The 12254-nt window shown below is 44.9% G+C and overlaps 2 protein-coding genes across 3 annotated transcripts; both read left to right on the top strand.

Annotated features, from left to right (window-relative positions):
* The first annotated feature begins 693 nt into the window (after window positions 1-693).
* Window positions 694-11919, top strand: LOC117642377 (ankyrin repeat and BTB/POZ domain-containing protein BTBD11). Of its 2 annotated transcripts, XM_034380469.1 has the most exons (23): window positions 694-977; window positions 1477-1511; window positions 1634-1843; window positions 4226-4331; window positions 4422-4652; window positions 4726-4953; window positions 5068-5412; window positions 5488-5733; window positions 5811-6031; window positions 6103-6361; window positions 6450-6592; window positions 6677-6864; window positions 6945-7258; window positions 7375-7577; window positions 7657-7804; window positions 7895-8026; window positions 8110-8399; window positions 8483-8642; window positions 8732-8837; window positions 8920-9125; window positions 9206-9499; window positions 9580-9762; window positions 9842-11919. In XM_034380469.1, exons 3-23 carry the CDS (start codon window positions 1683-1685, stop codon window positions 10028-10030), a joined length of 4353 nt encoding a protein of 1450 aa, XP_034236360.1. In that variant the 5' UTR covers window positions 694-977; window positions 1477-1511; window positions 1634-1682; the 3' UTR covers window positions 10031-11919. The 2 variants fall into 2 exon arrangements, with proteins under 2 accessions (XP_034236360.1, XP_034236361.1); XM_034380470.1 differs by lacking the exons at window positions 1477-1511; window positions 1634-1843 and having other exon boundaries at window positions 9842-10030.
* Window positions 3060-4219, top strand: LOC117642378. The gene has a single exon (XM_034380471.1). The coding sequence runs from the start codon at window positions 3571-3573 to the stop codon at window positions 4105-4107; it is 537 nt and encodes a 178-aa protein (XP_034236362.1). The 5' UTR covers window positions 3060-3570; the 3' UTR covers window positions 4108-4219.
* Window positions 11920-12254: the final 335 nt, after the last annotated feature.

Here is a 12254-nt window from a genome sequence, read left to right on the forward strand (position 1 = left end):
GGGAAGTCCCACGGGGGCAGCAGGCGGCAGTGCTCCTAGGAGGCGAGGATATTCGCGCCGTGCCGTGCCGCTCCGCGCCACGGGGCGGTGGCCACGTTCACACGGGCATTCCGGGCGTGCCTCGCCACGACGCTCCGATATTCGCGTCGCCGTGGCGCTGGCGGTGGCGCCGCGTGGCGTTTCAGGCGCGGTTCGGTTCGGTTCGGCCCAGCTAGGAGCCAGGGCAGCCAGGACGCGGCGGGCCGACGCAGGCCGTGGACTGACTGGACTGGACTGTCGTGATGGTCCAGTAGCCTACTTCTACAGAGCGAGGGGCGCCGCGGCCGGAGGCACCGCGTCGCTAGAGAGCCTGCGCGTCGCCGAAGCGATATCATTTGCACGGCACCGAGCCTCGTCGTCCGCGTGCTGGCCTCGGACTTCGGGGGGGCTCCAGAGATAAGCCCTAAGCGCATTTGGCCGCCAAGCCGCCGGGGCGTGCAAGAAGCGCAGCAGCAAGGCCCTCGGCACGCGACGCGGACGCGACGCGACGCAAGCCAGGCGACGTGTGTGTTGCTGCTGCCTCCACCACCGCCGCGACGCGGACGTGGGGCTTGGGGGCTCTGGGGCTCCTGCTGCCACCACCACCACCACCACCACCACCACCACCGCCGCCGAGGCACCACCGCTGCTGCTGCCGCCGCGAGCGGGAAGGCGACTGCAACACTGCCTGCTCTGCTGGCCAAAGACCAAACAAAAACAAAAACAATAAGTCAGTGAAAACAAATAGGCTTCCGAGCCGAGCGAGGCGAAGGACTTGGTGCATTCCTGTCGCTGTATGCGTGTGTATACGCGTTCGCTGTGATTTCGAGTCAACAAACTGATGCATTGGAACATTTTGCCGTCACTGGATACGATTCTCGGTGCGGCCGAGTGCTGGGAGTCGCAGTGCTGGCGTTTCATCGAGTAATATGGGATAGGTCGAACCCACTTGTTGCATGGTATGTATGCATTCCTCAGCAGGCCTCAAGGAATTTCGGGTTAGTTTCTAGTTGCAAGGGGTGCTTGCGATCTAGGAGTGTGTTGTGCGACAAGTGTTTAGTACGTTAGTCCACTGTGGCCCGAGCTTGGTTCTCACGGGAGCGGAGAAAAGTGGATTAGTCGTGGGCAATGTGAGGTTAGCCGTCCCTGTGCCAGTCTTTTAAATGTTCGGTTCGGGCCTCCTTCTCTTAGTTTATTGGATTACGTTTTCTAAGAAGCCTATTCAATGCTTCTTAAATCCGGGACTTTCCCAAAACATTTCCTCATAAAAAGATTTGCTGAATGTCTATTAAATTTTCTAAACAAAAATTTAAATGTTAACTGTCAGTTCGTTTGCGTCTTGTTGTGCTTTGTTTTTTAATTTTTGTCCGTGAATTATTTTCTGAATATATCGTTCTGACATCTCACAATTTTGACCAACTCTCATTTAATGACAAAATTTTCTTTTGTCCATTTTAGGCAGAACCTATTTTATCATAGAGGAATGTCGTATGGTGAGTTGTATATATTTATTAGATTGATTCCGGAAAAAAAAACTCTTTCGTGTTTCTGAAAATGTTTTTGTTACACTTGTTTTACACCATTATTTAATACTTCTGTACATTTGTATGTGCAGCCCTTATGGCCTTTTGCCACTCTGTGGAGGGGGGCTTGATCTCATCGCAATGGCAAGTCCTCAAGGTGGTGTAGGGCCTGTGCAGCCTGTACAGCCGGTGCCACACAATCCTATGCCCCAATTTCAAGATGCGGATCACTACCGCAGTCCATTGAGCCCTCTCTGCATCACAGAAGGAAGCCATGATATTGTTCGTCCAAAACCTCGGAGGTAAGACTTTACACTCCCAATCCAACTGCTATGTCCTAAACTAACCAGCTGCATTGTCTTAAGAGGTGCATGGTAAATATTTCAAGTTAAAAGAACCCTCAGCTCACAGTTGCATGTGGTTGACACTTCACCCCACTATGTCAAAAAAGAGGCATAAAATGAAAAGAGAGTCTGAGGCTGTGCCTTTGTGTTTGTGTGTGGGTGTGCCTACCACACTGTAGGGTTGAGAATAAATGCTCGAGGTGTCTAATTAGTGACAAGGAGTGTGGAGTAGCTTTCCAGGCCTGTGGGAACCTCTGCTTTCTTTGACCCTGCTAACCCAGGTGGGCCCTAAGTTTTCCTTGTCCATGTTTCCTCTCCTAGCCTGGTTGTGGACGCGAGGTGTAGGTCCTCGTGACTTTGTCGATGGGCATTCCCGATGGGTTCTGCGTCGGGCTCTCCGTTCCGTGGCAGCACCGGAAGCAGGAAAGCAAAGCAAAGCCAGGCGGAGCACGGCGGAGCAAGGCGGCCGAGTGACGCTACACTCTAGACGCGGGCGGACTGCGGAGTGCCATTGTGGGGGAAGACACGGCGGTTCCTGGGAACATCTTGGCGCCGCGCGCCGCACGAAATCACGCATGCGGTGGCGGTGCAACGGCCAGGCTCCGCGTTTCTGCACACGCGTTTCCGGCTGCGAATCGTTCCGTTCCGCTCGACCTGGGCCACTGACCAGCCTTGCAGCCTGCAGCAGCCTGCGGGCCCAACCAATCCGAAGGGTCGTCTCGTCGCGTGGTCTCTGTCGCGCCGCACTTGTGGGAGCCTTGCGACCGAAGGGGTGTACTGACGGTACTGACAGCGCGGCGAATCAGGCGAAGCGACCCCGGAAGCGCTCGGCTGGCTACCCCGGCTCCGGCTCAGTTTGTGGTTCCGAGTTTGCGGTTGGCGGTTTTCGGTTGGAGGTTCGTGGTTCGCGCCCGGAGAAGAGGAAGGGTGCCGCGTCGAAAGGAACCATCGACCATCACGTCGATGTTCTCCTGCGGGCGTCTTAGCTCGGAGGCAGTGACTGCGCACTGCACAGGCTCAGGGTTTGGCTCGGACCGGAATCGAGATTTAATGAATGGAGTGCCCGCCGTTGCCACCCCTTCCCCTCCCCGCCGTCGCCATGCCGTCGCACTGTCTGCACTGTCTCTCTCGCACTCATGGGGCCCGGGCGCGAGAGAGACAGAGCGACGGCAAGACTGCTCGGAATGAGCCAGTCTGCAAGGCCTGGGCCCCTCGCGGCTTCTCTCTCTTCTCTCCTATTGACGGCTCGTGGAGACTGGAGAGGGTGGGAACCTGGGCTCCCCTCCGCCCCTCCGCGGCCCCATTGTGGGAACATTGTACTCTCAGCAAGCTCATTCCCACCTGGACCATCCTCAACTGATTATGCCTCTCTTTCTCCCACCTCCTCACAGGAAAGTGAAATTTTGTGCAGCTCATTTGTTGTTGAGCTCTCTGTGACCAGTCTGCTCTGTGCAGCCCGTCTGTCATGAGGCTGCTCTAGCAGCTCTGTGTTGGCACGGATAGCCTTTTGCTTGGTTTAGGAGTGTCTGTGTAGTGCGTTCTCTTTGTGTAGAAAATGTGGTTGTGCATGTTTGGTGAAGTGAATACGTTTTACTGGAAGCCTCTCCACCTGACATCTTGGAATACAGTGGACTCCAGTGTGATGTGTTTGTGATGGGCTCAGTTGATGTCATCCCAAATGAAGGATGGCTTGTCGACATGATACTAGACCGTGCTTGCTGTGTAGAGAGCTGGCTGATTTTAAACCTAAAACTAAAATGAAGCAATCTTTCAAACAAGCATCAGAAAATTTTATTCTTAAAAGACCAGAAAAGTTCCATGGGTTTCTCAAGTCCAGCCGTCAGTCAAAATTTTGGAGCTTTGGACAAAGAAGTTTTAATAGAAGCTATAGCATAAGTGGTTCCTATAGAACAACTGGGAGCACTCTGGAGGCGAGGAGAAGGTGCACTGACAGTTTAAACAATGTCGTTCTGCCCAGTGAAAATACTCCTCCTGAACTCACAGGTGTAACAAGTGTTAGTTTAGACAATTTAAGTTATCATGAGGGAGGCTTTGAGAACATGTCCTTTGACTGTGGAAGCCTGGAGTCCATTTTTCTTGGTGGTAGTGCCACTCCGGTTGGGAGTGGAAGCCCTAAACCACCAAGGATTTTCAGCCTGGAAGACCTCAGAATGCGGTATGAGTGGCCTTTGAAAAAATCTAAAAAAATTAATCAAAACTAAAATAATTTTCTTCTGTGATACTGTGTCTCAAAAGATAATTCTTTCTAAGGCCATTGCAGCTCATGATCCATTTTTTAAATGGTGTGCTTAATTAGTTTACTACTTTGTCATGTTGCAGACCAGGTAATGGAAGCCGTGAGGGTCTTTGCACTCCGGGCTACAGTCCCTACCCACACAGTCCCAAGGCTCTTGTGTCTCCACCGCTTCCAACATCAAGCATGCCTGTATGTTTCAGCTTTATATGTAAAACACAGACCTCTTTTTGGGTTTATAAATAAATTTTATTCTTACTGTTGCAAATTTTTAAATTTCAGTGCAATACGTCAAGTAAGGAGCATTTATTGGAAGACATACCTGCTAAAGATCGCAGTCCCATCAGCATGACCAGCAATGGTGTCGGCCGGCCAAGTCCCAGTAGTGGCAGTGGCAGCGGACCCAACACTGGCAGTCCCAGCCCGCCGGTACTCCTCCGCGGTCCCACTCCTGCCAACCCCATCGTTTCCAAGTCTGTCATCAGTATAGCAAGTCCCCTCACAGGACATCAGGCACGTTTTACTATTACCTCATTAAACTTTTTGCCATTCCTTAGATAATCAATAATTTTCAATTCTTCTCTAGTCTCAGCAGATGCAATCACCAACGTCACCTCAGCAACCTGCACCATTACATCAAACGCAACAACCCATCAGTCCTACAAATGATGGGGCAGTTTACCGTGAGCAGAGGGACAGAGACTGGGAGCGGGACCGGGAGACGCGTTCAACACCAATGGTCCCTGAAAGAGATACAAATGGCACTCGCGTAAGCTCTGACAGCAAGGTCCAGCGTCAAATTCAGAAACCGGAGGTAAAAATAGTGCTGAATCTGTTTCTATTATTTTCATCATTGTTATTGTGCCCTCTACCCCACAAATTATTGAATTATTGTGTTAAAAAGCCTCTATTTCTGTGTACTTTACAGAGACCATTATCAGCTATCAGTAAATTGAGTAATAAGTCTGCTTCAACAAACCACATGGGTACTGTGCATAGCAACCATAGTGGTCACAGCAACAATAGCACGCCCATTAATCTCGGCGCCACCTCGCCTGGACCGACACTGAGACAGGGCCATACCGGCCAAACCGCTCATACCAATCAAATGACATCTCCCAGTCACAGTGGACATTCGGGGCATGCTTCTCGCCACATGGTCCCTGTGAGTGCACCCACTGGAACAGCAAGTAATTCAAGCACAGCAGCACGAAATTTGCTTGCCAATTTTCCTCACCACCACTTAAGTGTGGAGGAGCTGCGCCATCTTCAGGTTGGTACAATTTTTGCTTGAATGTATTTCTAAGTAGCCTTCTTCCATTAATGTCCTATCGTCATCTATCCTCAGCGACGTCAGGAGTGTGCTGGAAGTTCATCAGATGAAAATCGATCTTCTGGTCATGCATCCATGTCTGATGGACATACTAGTTCATCCCCACCTGCTGATCGAGTTGATCGCCACCATCATTACCGATCCCATTTAAATTCAGTTCCTGAAGATGAGCGGTTGTCTGCAAGTGTCATGCCCAATCAGAGTCGTTCAAATCGTAAAACAGTTCAAAATCGAAGTCGGCACAGAGGAACACCTGTTAAAGTAAGTCTGGCTACTGGGTTATCTGCTTACTATTTTTAGAGAAAATATTAATGTTTTTATTTTCTCCTCTTGTATAGCTGGTACCATGTGGTTCAGGACTTGAGGACATAAAGCTTGCCATACAACAACTGACCATGCGATCCCACACTTCAAACTCAACATCAACATACTCAAGTCTCAGTGGGTCTGAGAGTAGTGAACCTGCTGTCAGGCGATTGATGCGCCATTCTTCTCTTGAAACAATCAACACCAATGTTACAAGTGCTGATGAATTTGTGTGGGTGGATTCTCACAACAGGTAGGATCATTGAACAGAGAAACAAAGTTAAAATAAATGGCTGTGCATTGATATGATGTCTTTTTTTGTAGATTGGTGGAACTGCAGCATTTGCCATGGTCAACTCATGATATTTTAAAAGTAATCCAAAATGGTAGAGTGAAAGAAAATATGGAGCGGGTCTCGATGGAGACAATACCTCGTTTATCTTACCTACTGCAAAGAGCCCTTGTGAGAATTGCTCGTGAAGCGCAAAGACTGTCACGACCTCTTCACATGTGCAGCAAGCATGAAGTTGCAAGTGCTCTTAAAATTGTTTTATGCCCTGCTCTAGCAGATTCCTGCATAAAAGTGAGATTAATGCTTCAAATTGTGAGACAGCTTTTATTCCATTAGATTTCACTAGATAACAACCTCTTTCTCTCTTTCCTACAACCAGTCCTGCCTGCGATCAGCTGCAATGTTTGCTGTGTCAGGTGACCAGCTTAAACAAAGTAAATCCAGTAGAGCAGGTTTGCAGCTGTCTGTTGGAAGGTTTCATAGATGGATGGCTGATGTTCGTCTAGGCAAATTCGTTCACGAGTAAGATTTCTTAAGAACCCCTTTTCATGCAACAGCAAAAAATCTATTCCTGGCTTCCAATGTTATTTTTTTTCTTTTTTCTAGGTATGCTGCTGTTTATTTAGCTGCTGGGCTGGAAAACTTGGTTGAAGAGATGGTGCTTCAGTGCCTTCCGGCCAAAGTAGATGCCTTGCTGACTGCTGCTATGTTTGAACATGCCATAGCTAATAACGGCGACTTATGGGGTCTTTTGCAACCCTATGCTCATTTAAATGCGGGTAGAATAGCATCTGGTGAGTCAAGCTCTATCTTCCTTGTTTAAGATGTGATGCGCTGAGTTCTTTTCTCAAATTTATCGTCATCTCTTGTCTAGGGGCGCTTTCCCTTCCCCGGTGGGCTAGTATCAGTAGCTTAAATACAGAGTCCACTCAGTCCTCTTCTACAACCACTATGTTGGGGACGTCCACACCTGGTACTCCAGCAACTACCCCAGGGAATACTCCAAGCGCCATCAGCTTAGGCAAATCAACGGAGCAGTCGTTGCTCACCACCTGTGTTGGGTCTGTGCACGAACTCACTGACTTGTTAGCAAGGATCGCTGCCCTCCCTACCCAGCCTATCGGTCGGCCACTAGCCTGGACCCATCAGGCAGTGCAGTCCTTGTTCTACTTCATGAGGTGTTCACAGGTATTGAAGCGTCACATCTGTAAATTAATATAAATAATAAGAAACAATAATATCTTCTTTTTAAATTCTGGTTTTTAAAATTTGGATTGTGTTAAAAATGTAAATTTCTGTTTTAGCTTGAGCATGCGGAGCAACAAGCCCCTGTTCAGGAGCTGATGTACGAAAGAGCATATGTCGTTCTGCCTCCTTTGGTTGAGTGGCTAAGAATTGCTGGTGCACACGCTGACCATCGCCATGCCTCTCACATTGATCAAGATGATGTGATGCAGGCAGCGCGGCTTTTGCTTCCCGGCGTGGATTGCCCCATAAAGCAAATTGGGTGAGTGCTCTGGCTCAACCGCCATCTTTCTGTTCATGTTTTCTTTCCTTAATGTAGAATTTTTTTCATTTTTCTGTAGTTGGGAGGAAACAGTTGCTTACCCAAAGAGACCAGGTGATGATTCAGACACAGCAAGACGCTTGAAGTTGGATTTAGCTTTCCGTATGCTAAGCACAGGGTCCCGTGATATGGTACCACATGCCTTGCAACTTCTGCCAAATTCTAAGGTATTGTTTTCTTCTTTGCCTTTCAACATGTTTTCTCTTACTTGTTATTCAGTAATTTTTAAATATATTTCCTCGTTTCTGTTTGTACAGCTCAACTGTGTCAATGAGAGGGGTCTCACAGCCTTGATGTTGGCTTGTATTCGAAGTGATGAAGGCACAGTGCGACTCCTGTTAGAGGCTGGGGCTGATCCAGATACAGAAACACCTCCACAGGGTGCATCTGTAAGTTCTAAAATTTCTCTACTGAGGCAGTCTGGTTTCTTTTGATTGTTTTATGAGTCTAACATGATGAAATCAATTTTCAGGGCTGCCCAGCAGTGAATGGTGAAACTCAGCATTGGACCGCTCTGACATACACTGCTTTGCAAGGCAATGTTGCGATTGCTCGACTTCTATTGGATCGAGGGGCTCATGTGGAAGGAGGCGCCCGATTAAGTGAAGAGAAGTGCACAGAAACACCTCTGCAGGTTGCAGCAGCAGCTGGCATGTCAGAGATGGTGCAGTTGCTTCTGGCCCGTGGCGCTCATACGTTCCTTTCAACTTTGATCAAAGATTCACTGTGTTACTCTGGGGCTGCTCAAAGAGGCTGTTACAGGTACAATGACACCTTTTGATGAGATCTATATCCAAACATCTTCCTTTAACAGAAAAATTGTAATTTTAACAATTTAATTTCAGTGCTATATCTGTTGCTGCTGCTCATGGACAGCGATCAATTTTACATCAACTTCTCACACATCCCTTAAGTCATTATAACAAGGAGGTCCTCTCTCTTGAAGAGATTTTAGCTGAGGGTGTTTCTCAGCTGACCAGTGATCGTCGAGGTGCTCGTTTGCAGGTATGTTCTGTTCTGACTTTTAAGAACTATACAATGGCTTCACAAAACATTAGTTTTATTTTTGATTGGGAATTTTCCCTGTATTGCAGGGTGGCGACGGGCATGGAGAGAACAATCAACCGGTGAAACTCAGTAAAACTCAAATAAAGGTCTTGCAAGAAGCCATGTACCATTCCACTGAAAACAATCATCTTGGTTAGATTTCTATTTTATCTTATCTTTCCCAGATTTGAAACTTTGGTATGGCTTCTAACATATTTTTTCTCACTTTGGTTAGATATGACTTTGGATATGCGCAATCTTGGTGTGTCGTGGACTTTGCATTGTTGGATGCACACATTGGCTCTCGCGGATGATCTTCGTTTAGAGCATATGATTGATCAGCTTCTTCAAGACTTCCTTCAAGTGTGGCCAGATGATTGTTCCACTCAATTTGTAGATGAATGCCTTCCGTTGCTCTTTAGTATCTTCCGCTACAGCAAGGTGATTCTTAAAACAATTGCATTTAATTTGATTTTTAACCATAAATTGTTGACACATCTTTCTTTTTCTTGATGTTCTAGAATGAAGGTACCACGCTCTTGTTGGCGGATATATTTTGTACTTGCTTTGGTTGGGAACCAATCAAACCAGTGCGGGATACTACATTAAATGGAGGCACTCGTATTGACCCAAAGTTTGTGAATAACCCAGAATTGTCTGATGTGCAATTTCTTGTTGAGGGACGAGTATTCTATGCACACAAAATTGTTTTGGTTACCTCTTCACCTCGATTTCGAGGTATGCTGAGCTCAAGGCTTTGCGAGGGAAATCCTCCGGTAGTTCAAATAAACGACATCCGATACCACATATTCCAGGTAACATCTCTTACAAGAAAAATTAATCTGACTTGAATATCTGTTTGTTTCTATCAACTTTTTTTTTTTTTTCATTTCAGCTTGTTATGCAGTTTTTGTACAACGGTGGATGTGAAAACTTGCAAGTCGACAGTAGTGATGTATTAGAGCTAATGGCAGCAGCCAATTTCTTCCAATTAGATGGATTACTCCAGTACTGTGAAGTTCAATGCTCGACGATGATAGATTTGGACAATATTGTTTCCATGTACATACATGCAAAGGTAAGGACTCCTGAAATAGGATTTTCTGTGGTTGTCATAACATAAATTTTTATTTTTTATTATCTAATTTTTTTTTCAGGTCTACAGTGCAGCACAGCTAATGGAGTACTGCCAAGGATTTTTGCTTCAAAATATGATGGCTCTTCTTACATATGACGACTCAGTAAAGCGCCTGTTGTTTGGCAAAAAACTACATAATCATGATGTGCTGGCTGGCCTTCTACTCACATTGCAAGCCCGAATCAAAGCTCGCAACAAGCTCAAATAGTTGATATTCATGTGAAAACATAGTTAGTTGTGGATCTTTTCAATAGTGGTTTTAATTGGGTCCTCTATTTTGACGTACAGAAAATTAATTTTGTAACTGAACAGTATTACTCTTACTTGCTATCATTAGTTACTATCATTTTTGTTGATTACCATTTGTGTTCATCATCAGTGAGCTGTCAATTTGCCCAGTGGTGTGTTTAGACACATCTTTTATTTTTTTGCATGATATTTTATCTTTGTCATTGCTTTACCTACATTTGTCTATGTCATTGTGCTTCTTGATTCTGAAGTGGCAAAGTAACAGTATTCTGATTTTGGTACACTCAAATCCGAGATGGTATCTAGTACCTTTTCTGTTGTTATTTCTTTTTAACCTTTGTTCTGCTCTCTTGGCTAGGTTCTAGGAACAAATACAGAAAGTCGTGACCCCCCCCTTTTTTTAAAGTATTTGTCAAATTTGAATATATTTGCTCATCTGGACTTAAGTTGTAAATGACAAGAACATAATTTAATAACAATAGTGTAAGTTGCATATAATTTCTTAACAATGGTTTTGAATGTTATTTTTTAGCTTTATAGTTTACACATCCTACTTATTACTATCTGACTTATCAGTAAGGATATGGTCTGTGGGAAGGAATAAAACTATAAGTAAAGGAAATTTAGTCATCAAATTAACTGCTACATGTACCAGGTAGAGCAGAAACACTGTTGTTTTTTTGGGAAGCATCATGGAGTATGCAGTTTCACAGTACAGTGGTCTTCTCTGCCCTTCAAGCCACAGTGTTTGGCTGGACTGCATATTTCTAAGGGCAAGGGAAAATGACAAAGCTGTTTCTACCCTACCTGGTATTTTTTATTGTCTTAACCTTTCTTTTAAAATAAACCTCACTATCACTGTAAAGGATTTTGTAAATATTCCAAATCATATGACTGTCTGACTTTTATGTTGTTTTTTATGCTCAATTTGTATTCTGTGTATTTATGTTATAACTAATCATGTCATGAGGTTTGGAAGGTCTGTCAACATGTAGTCATGTGTCTTAGTTGATGGTACTCTGTAGACTCCGAGTACATTCGACATCAGGGCTGTGATAATAATCAAAAACAATGATCAATTCCTTTGGCTTCTATTTGTTTTGGATGTAAAATCTCAATGGGTCTATTTTGGATCAATACTTATTCATGATGAATGTGGAATGTTGAATGGAAACTTGGTATGACTTTTGGTGTGCAATTTGCTGGCGTTCAATTTATCATTGCCATGATGTGCTCAGAAAAAATTTCTTTTAAATGCTGTTGAGTTTGTATGTAGAGATTTATGAAGAAATTTATAAATATTTCTTTAAGGCTGCACATGGTTTTAATCAACTGATGAAAATGATTTATTGTAAATACTTTGGACTTTAGCAAATTATGTTACATAATTATGTGTATGTGTTTGGTACACAAAACGACTGATAAGGGCTTAAATTTAGGATGTTAATTAAACCATGTTTTTTTCTTGTGCCACATAATTTGTTTAAATATTTTCTCATTGTATTGATGATGTTAGCTGTTTGTTTTCTCCTAATTTTCATTTTAATCTTACCTAGACCTCCTTGGTGATCAGATTGTCAACAGATAAATGTTGTTGTTTTTACTTTGCTCTCTGTTGTTTGCATAATGTGCCATGTTCACTTCTTCATATTCCTTGTCCAGTGTTTCTATTTCATTTGCTTACTTTTGATAGGTTTGCATTCAGATCATATAGTATTAAGAATGTATTTATGTTATGTGATCTTCTTAACACTTTGATTCGGAACATCATTTTCAAGCAATCTCAGTTTGTACCTAGATTTATTTTTTATCCTTTATTTTGTTAATAAAAAAATGTTGAAATCCCTATTTTGAGTTCTAAGTTACCCTTCATGTTTATGGCGCACACACGCGTGCTCACTCACACACTCTCGCGCGTTATCTGCGACGCGGGGAAAAGGGGGAAGGGGCTGAGCATGCGCCTTCATGTTTGCATAATCAATCAACATCCAATAACAGAAACGTCTTCCGAGATACGGCTGTATTGAGACGCGGCGGTTCAAAGGTAGAGCGAGGGAAGGAGAGGTCCATGAGGAAGGGGGCGGTTTTCAACCGGGGTTCGGAGTTCCGGACAGGTGGGAGAGGCATAGAAGCCCTGTGAGGAATCAGGCTTTTGGTGCCTCGTAGAACGGCGGGAAGGGAAG

The sequence above is a fragment of the Thrips palmi genome, unplaced genomic scaffold (assembly GCF_012932325.1).
Source record: "Thrips palmi isolate BJ-2018 unplaced genomic scaffold, TpBJ-2018v1 HiC_scaffold_16, whole genome shotgun sequence".
NCBI lineage: Eukaryota > Metazoa > Arthropoda > Insecta > Thysanoptera > Thripidae > Thrips > Thrips palmi.